The sequence below is a fragment of the Hordeum vulgare genome, chromosome 2H (assembly GCF_904849725.1).
Source record: "Hordeum vulgare subsp. vulgare chromosome 2H, MorexV3_pseudomolecules_assembly, whole genome shotgun sequence".
Classification (NCBI taxonomy): Eukaryota; Viridiplantae; Streptophyta; class Magnoliopsida; order Poales; family Poaceae; genus Hordeum; species Hordeum vulgare.
In genome coordinates this window covers 26,987,744-27,008,380 of record NC_058519.1, presented here as the reverse complement: position 1 = coordinate 27,008,380, position 20,637 = coordinate 26,987,744, and the positions used below count along the sequence as shown (strand labels likewise).

The 20,637-nt window shown below is 44.7% G+C and overlaps 1 protein-coding gene and 1 pseudogene across 1 annotated transcript; one reads left to right on the top strand and one right to left on the bottom strand.

Moving 5' to 3' along the window:
- The first annotated feature begins 9,815 nt into the window (after positions 1-9,815).
- On the top strand, positions 9,816-10,633 carry LOC123425142 (annotated as a pseudogene).
- Positions 10,634-18,738: 8,105 nt separating this feature from the next.
- On the bottom strand, positions 18,739-20,278 carry LOC123429378 (mannose/glucose-specific lectin-like). Its single transcript, XM_045113418.1, has 4 exons — positions 19,926-20,278; positions 19,539-19,725; positions 19,228-19,428; positions 18,739-19,139 (listed from the first exon to the last, which is right to left on the bottom strand). Exons 1-4 carry the CDS (start codon positions 20,204-20,206, stop codon positions 18,894-18,896), a joined length of 915 nt encoding a protein of 304 aa, XP_044969353.1. The 5' UTR covers positions 20,207-20,278; the 3' UTR covers positions 18,739-18,893.
- Between the last annotated feature and the right edge of the window lie 359 nt (positions 20,279-20,637).

The window sequence follows — 20,637 nt, the reverse complement described above, 5'->3', positions numbered from 1 at the left end:
AGACTCCGTATGAAGCAATTTACGGACGTAAACCGAATGTGTCTCATCTACGGACATTCGGGTGCGTGGCACATGTGAAGATGGCGGAGCCGCACCTCTCAAAGCTTGCCGATCGTAGCACCAAGATGGTGTTCATCGGATACGAGAGGAGTTCCGGCACCAAGGCATACCGCTTCTATGATCCACAAACCAAGCGTCTACGTATTTCACGCGACGTCGTGTTTGAAGAAAACAAAGCGTGGACTTGGAGTGCAGCAGCTGACGGTACTCCAAAAGGTAACATATTCACGGTTTAATTTTCAACTGATGATGATGCAGGGGAGCATGTCCAAGTGGTTGGCAAGATGCCCAACCAAGGTGACCACAATGGTGGTGGTCATCATGGTGCCGACACCGACGACGACGCGCATAGGTCGCAAGGAGATAGCGACAATGTCGTGCACGACACAGGCAAAGATTTCGACGACAACATCGACAACGAGGCGCATAGTGATGACGACAATCAAGATGATGGTCACGGTCACGATGACTACGCCGACGACGCGGATGTCGATGACACACCAGGGTCTCAGCCGTCTTCCTCAAGTGCATCAACACCGACACAATTTGTGTCGCCTCCTTCGCAAGTCACAACGGACTCCTTAGGGCCTCGTCGCTACAAGACCCTCAAGAAAGTCTACAAGTACACAAAGCCAGTTACGCTCGAGTACTCTGGACTATGTCTGTTCGGAGTTGAGGAGCCGGCGAACTTCGTAGAGGCGAGCAAAAGCCGTAGTTGGACGCACGCCATGGATGAGGAGATGAAGGCGATTGAGAGCAATGGCACGTGGACTTTGGTAACCCGTCCTCTAAACCAAAAGGCGATAGGTTTGAAGTGGGTTTACAAGTTAAAGAAGGACATGGAGGGTGCCATTGTGAAGTACCGTCCTCTAAACCAAAAGGCGATAGGTTTGAAGTGGGTTTACAAGTTAAAGAAGGACATGGAGGGTGCCATTGTGAAGTACAAAGCAAGACTTGTTGCAAAGGGCTACATACAACGTCAAGGAGTTGACTATGATGAGGTGTTTGCACCGGTTGCTCGAATCGAGACGGTGAGAGTGCTCCTAGCTTTGGCAGCACAAGAGGATTGAAAGGTTCATCATATGGATGTTAAATCTGCTTTCCTCAATGGCGATCTCACAGAAGAAGTGTACGTGGAACAACCCCTTGGCTACGAGAAGAAAGGCGAAGAAGGGAAAGTTTACAAGCTCAAGAAGGCACTTTATGGGTTAAAGCAAGCGCCAAGAGCTTGGAACTCAAAGTTAGACCAAAGTTTGGTCTTGCTCGGGTTCAAGAGATGTCCCCTCGAGCACGCAGTCTATACAAAGAACTCCAAAGGCTCAAACCTGCTAGTTGGAGTTTATGTCGACGATCTGATTATCACCGGAGATAGCGTACAAGAAATTGAACGTTTCAAGACGCAAATGAAGAACAAGTTTAGCACGAGTGATCTGGGATTACTCAGCTATTACTTGGGCATCGAAGTGAAGCAAAGCTCCGGAGAGATTTCCCTATGTCAATCGGCCTACGCGGTCAAGTTATTGGACAAGTGTGGCATGTTAGATTGCTACGAGACACAAGTTTCAATGGACCAACGTCACAAGTTGAGCAAACTTAGCTCAAATCCGCCGGTGGACACCACAATCTATCGAAGCATTGTGGGCAGCCTAAGATACTTGGTGCATACCCGACCTGAGTTGGCTTATTCAGTCGGGATCGTGAGTCGTTTCATGGAGAATCCGACAACCGAACACATGAGCGCGGTCAATCAAATCCTACGCTATGTGAAAGGCACAATTAATCTTGGCTACACGTACAGAAAGGGAAAGGAAGGATTGATCCTTCGTGGATATTCAGATAGCGACATGGCAGGTGATGTGGATGACCGAAAGAGCACAACGGGCATGGTTTTCTACCTTGGCCCGAATCCGATTAGCTGGAATTCTCACAAGCAAAAGGTGGTGGCACTGTTTTCATGCGAGGCGGAATACATAGCGGCAAGCATGGCGGCTTGTCAAGCAGTGTGGCTGAGAAGACTCCTAGCTATTCTTGCGAAGCGAGAGGTGTGGAAGGTGTCATTGAAGATCGACAACCAAACTGCAATCTCATTGTGCAAAAATCCGGTTCATCACGAAAGGAGCAAGCACATAGATACCCGATTCCATCACATCCGGGAGTGCATTGAGGAGGGGTTGATCGAAGTTCAGCACGTGAACACGAAAGACCAGCTTGCCGATATTCTTACGAAGTGTCTCGGGCGACAGAAGTTCTTGGAAATGCGAGAAAAAATCGGCGTCCAAACTGTAAAGTAAGGACATTGTGTTTAGGGGGGTAAATGTAGGGATTAAACCCAACGTCCGGGTCGTACTGGTATACGTTTCCGAGTAGGTTTGTTGGTAGGCTCTTCTATACCTATATATATACTTGTATCCCTACCCCTTGTAACACCAGATCAAGAGAGATCGAAAGCAATGAAAAATTCAAGGCTCGACACGAGCCCTTTTGCCAATTCGGCGAGTGCGTATTGTGTTCCGTCGACTTGATATTTCCTAGCTAGCTTCACGATCAAACCATCCTGCCTTCTAGCTTGCTTGCTAGTGTACGTGAAGCTCAGGGAGGACTTTGAGGGTACAAAAGCCAACAACTAACACTATGGAGAGAAATGGTGATGCGAGGCAGGACCTTTGCCTTGGTACCCACAAGCTTTGCACCATCAGAACCTGAACAGAGCAAAGATGGCATTATCTATCATGTAATGTTTTGCCACAAGTGAGACGAATATTTGGAAAATTTAAAGTGGGTGGGCGGTGGCATGCCGGGTGACTTCTGGAGTTGGTCAACGGCAAATAGCAGCTTCACGTCACCAGAGGACAAGGAGAACTTGAGGTAATCCAGGAAGTCGACCATGGCGCACAGACAGGGAAGGGGCGGACGAGGCCAGGAACGGGCATGTCAGGGCGAGAAGGAGCTGATCCCATCGGCGGCACGGGGGAAGAGGAGCGGCGGCGTTGGGCATATCAGGGCGAGGAGGAGCGGATCTCATCGGCCGCGTTGTGGCTGTCGTTAGAGGAGAGTAGCAAAAGGGCCCATGCGTTGCAACGGGAAAAAGAAATATCACAGGCACACGCTCTTAATTTATAAAAAGTGTCTATAATTTGAGAATTTATAGTTACGATACAAATAAAGATGGTCTTATCCTACAAAAATGCAGTTTAAAATTTCACAGGTCTTCTATTTTAACACGGCTTGCATATAGATTTAATACGTACAAAGAATCAGTCAAGTGACCTTCAGTTTCATCTCTAATCCTGATTTTGTTGACGTGTTCATCCCCAATCCGGATGAGTACCGGTATGAAAAAAAGACGAATAATGACTTATTTATTAAGATTGCATCCTAGATAGTATTTTTATTAAACGTTTAACAGATAAAATAATATCATATTTAAATTCTACATATTTTTCTAATCAAATTCCATGTATAATATGTTAAATTTGGAGTTACGGTTTAAAAGATATGAGTATTTAAAAAAATATTTAATATATACTACGAGTTTAATGTCATAAACAGTAAGGACTTTTTTTGTAAAATTACCTCAGTGGGTATTCCGACGGAAGCGATAACCTCTTTATTATTATATACTAGCAAAATGGTCCCTGCGTTGCAACGGGAGAAAAAAACATAATTTTCAATGATGATGACCACATTATGGTCACACATCATCGCTTGATTTTGAAATTTTATGCAGAAATGCAAAAAAATGTTTCTTCTTTTAAATTTATTCACAAGTTGAAGCAATCTTTACATTTTCAAAAAAAAATATCATGGTTGTCAAAAATCTTGATAACTCAAAGAATTATTCATAACAGTTAATTCTTCAAAAATCACACGGGTATATTTTCAGAAAGATTTGGAAGCATTAATGTTTAACTACATACATTAGATCTTTCATGAACAATTTTACAAATATGAGAACAATTTTAAAATCGAGAACATTTTTTACAATTTACAAACATTTACTAAAAATCGTGAAGATTTTTTATATTTCAAATGGGTTTAAATATTTTCTTTTGAATTGGCGACCAATTCTAGAAAAGACAAACATAATTTTTTATGTTGGAGGATTTTACTTTAAATTCACAAACATTTTTGAAACGCATGAAGTTTTTCTAAATAAACAAACATTTTTATAAGTCAGTAATATATTTATTCAATTCACGGACATTGTTTTGGAATTTTCAAAAAAAAAAAAGAAATCTGGCGCCATTTTTGAATCCACAAACATTTTATTTTTCGTCAACATTTTAATTCAAAATTCCTATTTCTTAATACGCAAATGCTTTTGTAATTCTAAATTGTTTAAATTAGAAGTAAACAAAAATGGAACGGAAAATTTAAATAAAAAAAGAAACTATCAAAACAGGCATTAGCTATTTTTAAAATTTTAGGACATTTTTTTAATGGATTAACATATTTTGAATTAGAAAGCATTTCGTTAAATGCTTTTAATATTTTTTAGTACATGGAGTTCGATTTGAAATCATAGACATTTACTATTTTACAAACATTTTTTCAAACTTGCAAACATTTTATTATATGTGCGGACATTTTTTATAAAAACTCCGAGCAGTTTTTGAAGTCACAAACATTTTATTTTTTAAAATATGTTGATTTAAAATTTTAAGTTTATTAAAAGTTTAAAGGTCATTTGAAGTTTTAATTATTTGAAATAAAAAAATAAAATGGAACTGAAGATAAATAAATAAACACAACTAAAAAAACTGGCGCCTGTGCATGGGCCGGCCCATACGGTGTGCTGGATATTCTTCCAGGTTGCAGAGCGTAACATAGGAGGTTTTTACATGGGCCGGCTCAGTTCAAGATTTTTCGCTTTGTGAAACGTTTTCTATTACTTACCGGTGGCATGGTGGGTAATTTATGCAAACTTTAGGGGCAATTTCCATGACGTACCACAGAAGCAATAGATACTTTATTAATATTAATAGCAAAATAGCCCGTGCGTTGCAACGGGAGAAAAAAATACCACACGCTTTTAATCTTTTTATAATTATTTTGATTTATTAAAGTAATAAGCTAACAAACTAATGTAGTTATTCCTATCCTATTTTGTTGAAAAATCAACTCATCCATTGTTAATTCCACCATAATGAGAAATTGAAGCGCATGTTGAATAACAAAAATTACAGGTTTTTTTTATATAAAAATGACGCGGTGGGTTTTCCGACGGAAACAATAGCCGCTTTATTATTAGGTATAGATTAGGTAAAGATAACTGGATCGGCGTTGTGGCTGTCGTTAGAGGAGATGACTGGATGGGTGAGTAATTTTCCAAACTAATGACGGATCTACCCTTTAAAAAACTAACTAGTCCCACAATTTTTCTGTACCGGTCCCATCGTTACCTGTAATTTTATTTTCGTAACTCCTCATAACTCTGATTTTTCTATCGTCGGATTTACATGAATGGACGGCTCGTAAAGTTGTCAATCATCATAACAGTTGTAATGATAGAAAGCATGATATTAATAGTCTGATTCCTAGTGTTCCATAAATGCATGCACGCCCGGATTAGCAAGGACGTCCCAACCAAATAGTCTTTCCATTCCATAATATAGTGCATATAATCCATATTAAAAAAAATTAAATCAAACTTTTCAAACTTTAACCAAGTTTGTTGAAAAATATATTTACATCTAGAATCCAAACATATATCATTAGATTCATTATAAGACGTAGTCTCTTATTCTCTATGTTAGATTTTGTAGGCGTAAATTGTTTTTGATGTAAACTTGGTCAAAGTTTAGAAGGTTTGACTTTAAAAAAAAATCTATACGCACTACATTATGAAATGGAGGAAGTAGTTCGCTACTTCAAAACCAACATAAAATGACACAATGTGTGATAAAGAAAACCATGTGCTCTCTAAGACTTCCCCAACAGGCCGCCCCCGCATAGGACCTCCCCATCATCGTTAGGGCCACACGCAACATGCATTGGTGTTCGTGAGAGGGGAAGAAGGCAGTTGTCAACTAGGGTTAGCGGTCGCCATAGCCCTCTCGTGCTAGGGAGCATCATCTCTAGTAGACCCCGTATTTTTGCGACCTGCAAAAGTGTTTTACAGTTCGTCGAAGATGGATTTTACGGGGCGAAATGTTGCACTGCAAAACAGACCCCGTATAATCAAACATCTTAATTTAAAAAAAAAACATTCGCGGGCGAAATTGAAAGCACACTTCATTCAAAATTCATTACATAGTAGACGATCTTACATACTACGAGGGTAGAGGTAAGTTATACTACTAGAGCTCACCGTTGCTCATCGGAGCAACTAACTATCCTACCGCACTTCGCAAAATTGAGCTCACCGGAGTCGAGATCGTGCAGTCGTAGATGCTCTCCATCGCTCAGTAGTCGCCCTCGTCGTCCTCATCGGAGGAGAGCTCGACGTAGATGCGCTCCTGATCAGTCGCTTCGCGGCGCCACTCCTCCTGCTTGTGGCCAAAGGCGAGGACCGACGCGACACCCTGCTCGTAGAGCATGGTGTCGATCTCCTCTTCCCTCCGGAGGCGTTGCTGGTCCTCTTCCGCCTCCCGCACACTCCGCGTCAGCAACGCGGGCAAAAAGCTATCCGCCTCCGCCGAGGGGAGGAAATCCTCCGGTCCGATGACGCCCCCGGGACGTCGCTCCGGCACCGCCTCGGCCTTCGGCTCCATCTTCACCAGCGGGAGCTCTTCGAGCTCCCTCTTCACCGGTGGGAGGGATGAGTGCGAGCTCGACGCCTCAGAGGAGCTTCCGGACAAGAGGCGGCCGCGTGCGCGGTCGTACTCCTCTGTCTCGCGACGGAGGAGCGACGGCGGCGGTGTCATGCCGCATTGCATGTACCGGCGGGCAGCACGCTTTCGCGCGGCGTCAAATCTGACGCGACGAGCCCTCTCGGGGTCGTCGTTCCTACGACCGTCGGAGTTGGTCATGAAGGGTGGTGGAAAGGAGCGGATAGACGGCGGAATGGAGGCTCGCGGCGGCGGATCTGAGGCGCCGGCGGTGAGGTGGGGGGGGGGGGCTTTTGGCGCGGCGGAGCGATAGGGTTTCGACCCGCATCCAGTGGTTGAACCCGTAGATATAGTTGTCAAGAGGTCGCTTTACAGGCCACCACAAAAAATTTACGACCGGGCCGCGTTTGCAGTACCTGGTCTGACGTAAAAACAGCCTAAATCCGTATAATCGTCGGAATCTTATAGTTTACTCCATTCCCCTTGCTCACTATTCCCTTGAGATCTCAGTTCGATAAGCTCACAGACCGACAACGAATCGTGGAACACGGCCGTTTGGTTCTCAGAACGCTCCTCAAGAAATGCTCATGTAGCCATAGAACTTCGTTATAATCACCACATACCAACCAAGGATCATCAGGCACAACACGCAACCTTTCAAAGTGCTCCCTCATGGGGTAGTGATTTTCCTCTCTAGGTTCACCGTAAACAAAATGTACCTACCCAGCTGACGCCATTGCTAGCATCGACCACTTGTGCATCTATATATACCGAGCGCACCAATCCAGTAAAGTTACATGCAGGGACTCATCCCAAAATAATGCCAAACCACCACTCCTCCAATTGCATACATCACAAAATCCTTAGGTCTAATCTCCACTTCAATGGTTCAATATGAGCACAAGATTTTCTTGTCTCACGCAAAACAACGACCAAAGTAGGTGATCATCTCGTGTGAGATTTCTTTGACTTCTGGTGCCTTTATCTCTTTCTGATACTATATCAACTTTCCATACAAACTTCTTTCGTAAACCATAACACATATTACCTCAATTTAGTTTTCAAGGTGCACTCCATATTTTTTTTATGTTGCTAGCATAGCTGCCAAATCCATTGATTTGAAAGGGCATTACAATAATACCCCAAAGGAGGAATGCATTTTATAAAAGTGAGTGCGCTAAAAGAATAAACAAAACGAAATGACTATTTGATTTATCAAGAAAAATCGGGTAAAAACCTAAATAACGCCTACCTCTATACCAAGAGCTCCACCATACATACAAGATGTTGGAAGACAAATACCCACAACACACCCAGCAAAGCACCCGAGGGCCCTCGTTGCTAACAAGGTGCACACCAAAAACCGTCGTGTCAATCCAAGCCGCGACAAGCATATCCGAAACCCTCCACCACATTGAAGAGGAATGATATGTCCGAAAGGAGACGAACCTATGCCGCTCCGGTTCATTGAGGTTGACTAACATGGCCTGCGTGACAGTCCTCGCATGTGGTAGGTGCTCATGTTGCCCAGCGCAGACAGAAACAACACCATCGGTCCATTGTTCACCACAACAATGAATACACCCGATACATCGCAAAGTATCTTCACGAGTCACGAGTCCCATTGGATGAATCCTTCTCTAAAAATCGATGCCCCGTTGCGATAGACCAGATCTAGGGTTTTTCCCCGGGCATAACAGGAAGGAAAGCGAACATTGTCACATCGCTGCCTTCAACGGGAAACTATGCCCATAGGCTGGCCATAGTGGGGGTATCATAGATAGTATCATAATCTTGGGACTATCAAACATGTTGATGTGGCACATAACTAAGTAAAGAAAGAGAGGGTTACAGTAACATAGGTAGATACCGTATCATACTAAATGTTATGCTAGTGTGTCATGCATGTCAATAAATGAGATCATCTATGATAATAGTTTATGATACTATACACTATGAAGGTAGTCTCATATCATAGTATCATGTATATATGATGCTACTATATGATACTCTCCGCTATGAGTAGGCATAGGCACCCGCCATCAACGACTCCTACCACTGTTGAAGTACAATGTGGGAAGACTCACCAGCTCAACCCCAGGCCCCGGTCAGTCCACCTGGCCCGCAACCTCATCAACACATTAGTCTCGTCTGGTTGTAATGGAGAGTACTAGTATCATGCATATGATACTAGTGTATGATACTACATCCGTAATGTATAGTATTATATCTTAATATTATTGAATAGGTTATTTATTGTCATGCATGACACAAAATAGCACAATATTTAATATGATACGGTATCATGATATGATATTCAATCATCTCTTTCTTTATTTAATATGAAACACTAGGAATCAGACTATTGATATCATGCTTTCTATCAGACTAGCAATGAGGCGTAGGATTGGTTTAATTTGATTGCTTTCTGGGAGGTGTATGAATGCTTAGGGTTCGTCAAGGACGTGAGCGCTAGGAGCAGGACCAATATGATCTAGGCGATGGAATCCAACTGTGGTGAGAAAGTTGGTATTTTTTGCAATTGAATGAAGAAATAATGTTTCGGACAGCAGGCTGCTTGAGTCCCGTCTATTTCGCTAACACACGACACGACGCGAGCAGGGTCAGCGTTAAGCGTCGCATGCATTTCCGAAATTTGGCTGACCTAAAGTTGTGGCACACACCCAACACAGCAAGCCAACACACGAGCGGGCAGCCCTCGTATGGTCTTGTGGCGCTGACATGCATGCATAAGCGTTTCCTTGCTGATCCGAGTTCCAACCTGATCTATCGAATTATTCGAATACGTATGGCAATCTGTTCTATCTGTTCACCGGCCGGCCGGCCGGCCGGCCGGGGATAATAAATATCAGGCGTACGTACGTGCCTTCCGATCACGCGCCGCACCTGTCGTCTCAAGTCCCGATTCATCCAAACCCTAGCATCATTAATCTTAGCTAAGCTAGCTAGCCAGGCGCGCGCGCCATGGTAAAGCCGGCCGATGTGCTCGGCCTCACGCCGGGCTACAAGCCGGAGCCCCTTGACGACGAGCTGGTGGAGTATTACCTGCTCCGTCGACTGCAAGCCCAGAGGGTTCCGCTGGAAGGCATCATCCTCGAGGACTATCCGCTGAGAGCGCCCCCATGGGAGCTCTTGAACAAACACGACCGGGAGGACGACGCTTTCTTCTTCGCCCACGGACAAACGATCCACGACAGCGGCAGTCGCCGGAACAAGCGGACCTGTGATGGCGGCGGGTGTTAGGAAGGGCAGAAAGTCGTCGTGGATGACAAGAAGCTCATCGTCCCGGACAGCGGCATAGAGATCACCTGGAAGAAGTACCAGCTCAACTTCAACAACGACGGCGAGAAAGGCAGCACGGGGTGGGTCATGCACGAGTACTCGCGGTCACATCCCCGCCCGATCTGGCATCATCGTCGCTGAGGCTGTATCGCATTCTGTTCAGCGGCTACGGCAAGAAGCGCAAGAGGGAGCCTGATGAGCACGGCGAAGACGACGGTGGAGCTCGCGCGGCTACCCGGCAAGCGATATCAGAAGGGTCCGATCTTGATCTCCTCGAGGAGCACATTTCGGCGTGGCGCTCAGTTTTCCCTCAGGATCAGGATGGCTACGGTAATGCGGCGAACGAGACAGATGGTTCTTCCCAAGACTACGCCCGCTCGTGGTTCTTGCCCGCCGGAGACCTCGCAGTAGGGTCGGCCGCGGCTACATCAGATCAGGACGCCTCAGCTGGCGTGATGCATGAGGTCGCCGGTGTAGATGGTGTGCTGTTGCGCCGGTAAAAGAGGATGGCAAGGTTTATTTCAGCAAGTTTTTTATGTATCTAAAGCCTTGCATCGATGGATTTAAAACGGGATGCCGTCCATATTTAAGCATAGACTCATCTTTTTTGACTGGAAAGTGGAATGGTCAGTTGACAGCATGCAATGTTCTAGATGGACACAACTGGATGTTTCCTGTTGCCATTGGAATGTTTCAATCAGAGACAGAGCCATCATGGACATGGTTCATGATGCAGCTGAAAAGATGCATAGGGCCAGTATCACCTTTGGACATCCACATAGATGCATGCAAATGGCTAGAAAATTCAGTCAAGATTGTTTTCCCCATGCTGAGCAGAGGGAGTGCTTTGGCCATATGTGGATGAATTTGATCAAAAAATTCAGAGGGGAAGAATTTGAACGCATGTGGCCAGCCGCAAGATCCTACACCACACATACCTATTTCTATCATCTTGGTAAGATAATGGCAGCATGTGCTGAGAATGATTTTTCTACATGGTTGAACACATACCATTCTCTTTTATGGTACATGTCAGGTTTTAATATTGCCATCAAGTGTGATCATATCAACAATAACTTGGCAGAAAGTTTCAACAACAAGGTGAAGGAGTTGAAAGATTTGCATGTGCATGGCATGGTGGACCAAATCAGGATCATGATCATGCGTATGTGGGAGTTGAGAAGAAGAATTGGTGAGCTTTTACAAGGGGATAAGCTACCAGCAGTGGTACAACAGGTGGCCAACAGGAGTCGAAAGCTTTCACATCTAGCTGTTGAGAAATCTTCATTGTGGGGTGATGAAGTTAGAGATACAAAGACTAGCAAGAGGCATGTTGTCAACACTGATTTGCATGAATGCACTCGCCAAGAGTGGCAACACACTGGAAAACCATGTGAGCATGCTATACTCTTTTTAGCATTTAGACCCAAGTTAAATATGCACCCATCCTTGCATGACTATTACTCAGTACAGAGATTCAGGGATGCATATGCTACTCCGATTCCAGCACCACTAGTAGAAAATAGGGCTTTGGTTCGGGCCTGGCCAGCCCATTAGTCCCGGTTCTTCACGAACCGGGACCCATGGGGGCAATAGTCCCGGTTCATTAGCCCAGGGGTCGACCGGCGTGTCACGCCCAAGATGCGACCCTATCCTCAATTTGGCACGAGGGCGTCGTCAGGGATAGAAGCGCATCTCGTCGTGTCGCAAGAATGGATATCTTTACAAGTACATGTACTGAAAAGGAAGAGATATATATATATATACAGAGTTGGCTTACACTCGCCACAAGCTATATCAGAGTCACATCAGTACATTACATAAACATCAAGAGTAAGAGCAGGGTCCGACTACGGACGAAAACAAACGAGAAAAAGAAGAACGACGTCCATCCTTGCTATCCCAGGCTGCCGGCCTGGAACCCACCCTAGATCGATGAAGAAGAAGAAGAAGAGAAGCAACTCCAAATGAACAATCAACGCGCTCGCGTCATGTAACCTTTACCTGTACCTGCAACTGGTGTTGTAGTAATCTGTGAGCCACAGGGGACTCAGCAATCTCATTTACAAAGGTATCAAGACTAGCAAATCTTAATGGGTGAGGCAAGGTTAAGTGGTGAGGTTGCAGCAGCGGCTAAGCATATATTTGGTGGCTAAACTTACGAGTACAAGAAATAAGAGGGGGAAGATCTACGCATAGCGGACGGGCACTACGGATGATCAAATGAATGATCCTAGACACCTACCTACGTCAGACATAACCCCACCGTGTCCTCGATCGGAGAAGGAACTCACAAAAGAGACAGTCACGGTTACGCACACAGTTGGCAAGTTTTAATTAAGTTAACTTCAAGTTATCTAGAACCAGTGTTAAACAAAGTTTCCACGTTGCCACATAACCGTGGGCACGGCTTTCCGAAAGATTTAACCCCGCAGGGGTGCTCCAACTAGTCCATCACAAATTACCACAAGCCGCATAGAAATCCTCAATCACGAAGCTCGCGATCTCGTCAAAGGTAAAACTAATCCAGCAAGGCCGTCCGACGTGTCGACGATCCCGATAGGAGTCGCGTACCTCGTTCTCAGGACACGGCGGATGAGCTAGACGTCGGGATCGCTAAACCTCCGGGTGACCAGAGGGGCGCCGGACATCGCTCAGGTGGGGCCAACACTCATGAGGAGCACTGGCCCGGGGGTTGATTAAATTATCCTCGGGGTCCGTAAAGTCCCTATGCAATTTTATTAGGTGTTTAGACAAATGTAGTACCAAAGTTGGGCCTTGCCAGACCAGCTTTAATCTAAAACGAATTATCAAGGGGGTCCCCATAACAACCCCGATCTTGTTAGGAACGCTCATTTATGGAACATAACACCGGTAGCCGAAACTAAGGGGCAAAGGTGGAACAAAACACCAGACTAGAAAGGCCGAGCCTTCCACCTTTTACCAAGTATATAGGTCCATTAAATTAAATAGCATTAATATGGTGATATAACAAGGAACCCATGTTTTCACATGGAAGCATCTGCACCTGCAACTAGCAACGCTAATAACAAGGTTAAGCAAGCAGTAACATAGCCAATCAGTGGTTTGCGAGGTTGAACAGGTTGAAGGTTAACATGGCATTGTTGAAAGGCTGACATTTAACAGGTGGTAGGCAACGAGACATAATCGATAGAAGCGATAAACTAGCATGGCAATGATAGTAATGGTATCTGGGGAAATGATCATCTTGCCTGAGATCCCGCTTGGAAGAAGAATGCCTCCGTGAAGCAGACGAACCGACGTAGTCGAACGGGTCCTCACAATCCGACACGCTGCGGAACTCTATCGAGACGAAGCAAACCGGAAACAAAAATCAACACACGAAATTCACCACACGATGCACAACACATATGATGCATGAGTAGCTCAATATATGCAAGTCACGGCATGACAATTCACACAATCAAACACTACACATTAATTGATGTTCAATATGCAACGAGTTGCATATTGACGAAACTCCACGTTTATTATTTAGTTCTATCCCGATTAAATACACGGCAATATTAACTGTGATTAAACATGGCAAGAGGTGAAGCGTAATTAATCTACCTATCTAGCATTTTAAATGAGGTCGGAAATGACATATAGCACCTCCGAGACGACCTCTCATCTTAATTTACAATTATGTCCAGATCTGAACTAATGCATTTAATTAGTTGTTAAACAGCAAAACAAATAGGTTCACGTGATTCTACGCGTCATTTCGAGCAAGCTACACATAAAGAACATCTCCAACAGAGCTACGGTTCAAAAGATACAAGCACCGCAAGATATGATGGCATGAAAGCAATATGTGTGCAACGACGGCTACGAGCACTTCAAAACAAACAACCAGCAAGAGAAAATGAAACTACACAAGATTCTAAGCAAGTTTCATGTAGGACACGATCAAATCGGAGCTACGGATTAAAAACTACGAGCAAAACAAGAATTGACTACAATCTGTCAAAATCAGCCACATAGCACTTTCTACGCCCCACAACTACGAGCTACACAACTCCGTTAAACTCAAGCAAGGCATGACACGAAAGAGGGCAAGAAGCTCTACTATAAAAAACTAACAACAACTAGCATGGCAACAAGGAGCTCTAGGAAAAGAAGACACAAAATGGCATCTCACGCACTATTTCAGACTTAGTGAAAATAACACCTCATGAAAGTGCAGTTTTCGGCCTGAAGGCATATTGACAGCAGCACAACCCTAAGCTACAGGTCTCCAAATGGCATGAAAATTAACAGCATGCTAGGGAGACACAAGGGGTACAACTAACTCCATTGGACCAACCTCAAAAGAGCTACAGATCACAAGATGCTAGCAAGACAAGACAGCAACAAAATATAACAGATTCCAGACTTAGAAATATTTCAGCACGTCCAAAACAGCACTATTTCTAGCAACTTGAGAGCAAGCAAAACACACCCTAACATGCATTTCTATTGCAACTAAAAATACCAGGGGCTAAACAAAACATCCAAAATCAACTCTCTAGTTGACAACTAATTCAAACGAGGCACGGAATAAATCCTACGAATTAATCAAAGGGGCAATATAGCAAAATATTTCGCGAACTAACTTACTCGAAAGCTAAAACTAATTGCACAGAAAAATCCATGGAATTTTTCTACCCCGGAAACATATAAAATATGTGGGGTTTGCACCACAAAATAAAGCCACATATTAATGCGGGAAAATAACCTATATACGGGAAAATAAACTAGAGGCAATTCCCTACACGCAAAAATACCAACGGCTACTCTAAAATACCTGGAATAATGGTCCTAAAAACATAGACATTTCTAATACGCCATACGAACAATCCGGACTTGCGCGAAAATGAAATACGGGGCGCATCCTATTAAAACAGCACGTTACTCTAGGCATCCGGCACGCCAATCGACGCCAAACAATTATGCAAGTTTCAAATACGTAATCTACATGAAAAACTACACGAGATACATATTCAATACGTCGCGATCCGATACACGGTTTCAAATCTACGGGCATACGAAAATATCCTAATTTCCTGAAATTATTAAGTCGCAGAAAATCCCTAAATTCTAATCGGGCCAAAACTGATAAGCGCAAGATACTAAAACGTGCACATGCGCTGGATAGAGGGGCAGAGGGGCGCTCACATTGGGCCTAGCTCAAGTCGGCCTGGTGATGGGCTCGGGGAAGCGGTCCGGCTTGGGGCGGAGTGGCCGAAGCGGCGCTGACGCGGGGGTGGGCCGAGCTGGCCTGGGCCGGCGCTGGCGAGCGGGACGACTGGGCCGGCTGCGGGGCCCATTGGCGGGCGCTGGAGGAGCCGAGGCCCAGGCGGGAGGAGCTGAGGCTCGGGTCAACGGGGCATGGCGGCGGGGCTCCTGCGGCGCGGATGCTGGGCCTAGGGCGCTCGGCCCAGGCGCGCTGGGACGGCCCACGCGGCGGGAAGGCGAGTGCTGCACTCGCGTCGGTTCCAGGCGAGGAGGAACTGGCGGCGGGACTCGATCGAGGCAGCATGGGTCGCGGTGTCAGGGCGGCGGCGGGACGCGGGACCCTATCTGGATCCCCAGATCGCGGAATGGGGCGGCGCTCGGTCAAAGTCCGACCAGATCGAGCGGGAAGGCGGCCTCCCGAGGAGATCAACGAGGGAGCGACACCTGAGAGCTGGCCACCTGGCCCACAACGGCGCAGCGGGACGGGACTCTCCTGAGCTGGGCTAGAGCGGCACTGGGGAAGAGGGGAACCCGAGGCAGGGAGCTGGGGGATGCAGGGGCTCGCTCGCTGTAGTCTGCCTGGCGGGGAAAGCTAGGTGAGCATCTGACTGGAAGGTGGGGTAAACAAGGAAGGAGACCAGGTGGTTTGCGGCGGCGGCGCTGATAGGACAGGGGAGAATTTCTAGGGTCTCTGTCTATTTGAGCTAGGGTAGCCTATAAAGCTAGTGGGTTAGGTATAGAGGTATCTGGACCTTTCGATTTAGATCGGGTGATCTAGATAATTAGGGTAGGGAGTCCAATGGACAAACCGAAGACGATTTAAAGTAAAACCGGGTTGATCTGGACCTAACGGTCACGAGCACCCGGTTCGGGTTTCGGGAGGTCTCCGGACTAGGCTACGCGTATGGTCGGTGCACTGTGTAGAGGGGCTCAGCAGGGATGAGAGGGAAAACGGGCGGCGCGGCAACGATTTTAAAACACCGACAGACGTCCGACGGTAGACCGAATACGGTGCCGCTACGGTCGATCGTTCGGGTACCAGACGGACTCCGACCGCGACGAAATTCGACAGGCGGCCTGGCTATATTAAAATAAGACCGCACGTCAAATCTCAACCCGACCAGAGAAAGTTTTATGCACACTTTTAAGACAGGGTTTCGACGGTGCCGCGGGCGCGTGCGTGTGTGGTCAGGCTCGGAACGAACAACGACGAGAACCGGCAACTAACAACGGATGCAACTTTTGAAAACTGACGGCAACGGAGATGCCGATGCAATGCTGATGATGCGCATGATGTGATGATGACGCGACAAATAAAAATAGACACACGTCGAAAACGGAAAGAAAAGGGGAATCTTCTGGAACGTCGACATCGGGCTGTCACACGGGGCCTCATGGGCATTGGTCCCGGTTCGTGTGGACCCATTTGTCCCGGTTCTAGGCACGAACCGGGACCAATGGGCCGCGCTCCTGGCCCACATCCATTGGTACCGGTTCATGCCTTGAACCGGTTTAGAAGGGGGGGCTTTAGCCCCGGTTTATGCCACGAACAAATGAAATTCTATCATTTGTGTGTTGTGTTTCTATCATTTGTATTATGTTTCTGCTAGTGTGTTGTGTCCTAGATGTAATTCTATCATTTGTGCATTGTTGTGAACTTGAACAAATGTAATGTTGTGCCCTAGATGTAATGGATACCAATGCCAACTTGGAACCTTTTCAGAGTTCATTTCAAATGTTTTTTAATTTCATGGTCTTATAACTCAAAATAATCAGTAAATGCATGAAAAATAACAAATGAAGTCAGAAATGGTTGTCAATTGATGATGTGGCTTTGAATGGTGCATTTTGAACACAGAAAAACTATGGAGTTCAAATAAGTTCAAAAAAATGAAATCCCTTTATAACAGATGAGTTTCCGTATGAAACCCTGATACTTCGAAAGAGATTGTCCGTTTTGTACACGAAGTGCATCCAGTTTTTGCCTCTAGTATTATTGAAACTAAAATTATATAGAATTTTGCTACAAACTTTAATAGCAAAAAGAATTATCATAAAAGAAAATAAATAAGTAATTAGAATTTTGTTCAAAACATTAAAAGCAAAAAGAATTATCATAAAAGAAAATAAATAAGTAATTAGAATTTTGTTACAAACTTTAATAGCAAAAAGAATTATCGTAAAAGAAAATAAATAAGTAACTAGAAACAAAAAAGAAAGCAAAAAACAGGATTTTTTTAAAAAAAAGTGCCACCTACATGGCCACCACGACCTGCATACGACTAGAAACCCATTACTAGGGCCAGGATGCAGGCCCGCAGTAGGCCCAATAGGCCCACAAGCACAGAGAGTGATTTTTTGTGGATTTCATCATGACTTTTATTATAAATAGGAAATATCAAGTGCCCATTTGTCGGAAGAGGAATTAGATGGCATTCCGGCAAAACAAAGCCCATTTTTTATGTCATTGCTCCATAAATGTAATGTTAAATTACTTATGATTTGGTTTAACTTTCAGTCCGTCGGAATTCCTCGTGCGACTTTTAGTATGTTTTTGATAGACGAATCCCAATTATTATCGTGGGAGTCATTTCCTATTATTCTTCTCCCGATATATTACTTGGTATAATGCATGAGAAAGGGAGAGGAAACGGCCAGTACTTACGATCAAAAAATCAGAGGGAGAATCCCGACTGTTGTTGTGGGGGTCGCTTCGTCTTCCTCTTCTCGCGATATATACCTTGTTATAATGCACGAGAGAGGGAAAGGAAGCGACCAGCACCAACGGTTGAAATGTCGGAGGAAGAATCACGAGTGTTCTCGTGGGGTCGTTGCCCTCTTCTTCTTCATCTTCTCACGATATATATATCTAGGTATCATGAGCAAGAGAAGAAGAGGAAGCGACCAGCACCGACGGTAAAAATATCAGAGGAAGAATCCCCTCCTTCATTCCCGCGTGCTAGAGATTTTAATAATGCACACGGGAATGAAAAGAGGAGCGATCATCACCGAAGATCAAAATATTAGTGTGAGGGAATGTCCACCAACATACACCAACATATCAGTGTGAGGGAGTGTCCATCAATATAATCTCACTTTATGTGCTGCATGTGCTGATTCAAAACAGAACTTCACGGGCTGGTGCGTAGAGCAAAAGGAAATACTTTGCTACCCTTCATATTGGGTTCAATCTTTCACATAACTATGGTAGGGCCATGGGTTTCAGGTATAGCTTTTCTTTTGTTTCCTGCTTTGTTTCTATTACTGTTGTCGTGTTCTTGTTTTATCCTGCTTGGGGCTTGGTCTTTTAGTTTTGAACAAATGCCCGTTATATTATTATTACATGAAACACATCGCACATATATAAAAAAACGGATCCTTTTATTCATCACAACAAAGACACTACAGGCCCACAGGGCGACTACATAGGATCTTCTGGAGTAGAACAGACTACTCGATCCCATCTTGTTATTCGAATTGGAAACAAACACTGAAAATAAGAACACTAGCCTCTATTGGTTAGAGTGGGCGCACGTAGACACCAAGCGCATCAAGATATATCCCACTGCGCGCAAAGAACCCAACGATGCTACTATTCTTCTGCACGGCTATGGTGAAAGGGGTTCCCTTCGCTTCTCCGAAAGGCCCGTACGTCTTCACATTCGTGATAAATTTCAAGGAAGTTATTATGTTGTGTCGGTCTTTGTCATAAATGCCGAATGTTCCAGAAACTTCCTTCACAAACTCAGAAGCGCCGAGCACAAACTGCATTGGAACGAAAAAGAGAAGTACGATTAGTGGCTTATATATGCAAGTGCGAAATTCCATAAATATTTCTTCGGGGTCCACTGACCGTGTTTTGATTTCCTCCCGAACCTCCCCATGGTCCAGCATTGTGCTTCTGTCCAGTCTGGTCAACATAAGAAAATTTGATTGAATCAATAATTGAGCCGCTGCTAACAGTGATGCTCTCTAGTCGCCTTGGTACTGCCTCTAAAATGTCTTTATCACCCCCTCCATTTCCACCCCATGGTCCAAGCTTTGTTAGAAGGCTCTACATGATATAATGATTATATGATGTTTTGTTTAAATAAAAGGATCAATTAATGTGGGCAAAAATTGATAGCTATATCTTGAAATAAATACGTGCGGTATTCAGCAAACCTCTGATTTCAACACGGGGCAAAACCCATGGATAGTGAGTTCTATGATGTTACCGTCGCTCCTTTGTTCATGGAACTTTTTGTGGATGACACCGTTTGCCATTGCAAACTGTCCCGTCCCACCAACAATAGCCCACTCGCCTTCTTCAACAGATATCCCCATCACTTGAAGCGTTGACCCCTTAAACCTGTACAATGTTCATATATTGTTAGTACATGTATCATGCACCCAAATAGACTGTAATAGGGTACTTCCTAATAATAGAATCAGATGTAATCTAACTATAATGTATATGAAAATGTGTCACTTGACAAAGATATATAACCGTGTTTTCTAATTTTGCGACAACTAATGTATATATAACCATGTGTTTGTGTGTGTACGCACCTTTCAATCTCAAAGGTTATGCTGAAAGTATTCTCCCAGTTACCAGCATAGATATGCAGGCCTTGCGCACGCGCAACGACAGTGGCGCCAGGGCTAGGGCCATCACATATCGACCAGTTGTTAACAACAGTCGAACCCAAACCAGTAGTGGCATTGGAGTCTATTATAACTGACTGATTTTGGTTTGAACCGAGGGGCGTGTGGAAAAGGTACAGGTTGCTGAAGTTGAGCTCAGTGATCTCTACAAACGCGGCGGAGGGAGTTTTCTGGAAATTGGCCATGGTGACTGGTGAGTTGGGCGGGGCTCTGGCTCAAGAGATGATGTAGGCTTATGAGATGCTAGTATTGCTGTGTGTGATAACAGGAAGGTTGGGAGTGTTATTTATAGATAGCCAAGGCCAATGCAAGCGTGTCTAGGCTTAGATGGACCGAAACATCCCACGTGTTTTGTGCTTGTGAGGATCAGCCATGTGTACCATGAACACGCTAGGATACGTACAAGGGGAGAACTGTTGGTGCTGACTCACCGTTGTGCATCACGAGCAAGGGAATCACTCTTTTTAGATATGATGACAGTAAGATCTAATGTATGTAGTTAAACATTAATGCTTCTAAGTCTTTGTGAAAATATACCCGTATGAATTTTGAAGAATTAACTGTTGGATGGATCGGATTATTATTGTATGTTTCCTAAAAAATCTTGAAATTAAGA

Bases quoted from the DNA above. Each gene is read 5' to 3' on its own strand.
- LOC123429378 (XM_045113418.1), bottom strand. From the start codon at position 20,206: ATGGCCAATTTCCAGAAAACTCCCTCCGCCGCGTTTGTAGAGATCACT. The intron at 19,726-19,925 runs GTGCGTACACAC...AACATTGTACAG, and splicing joins ATAACCTTTGAGATTGAAAG to GTTTAAGGGGTCAACGCTTC. The intron at 19,140-19,227 runs GTCAGTGGACCC...GTTCCAATGCAG, and splicing joins CGGGAGGAAATCAAAACACG to TTTGTGCTCGGCGCTTCTGA.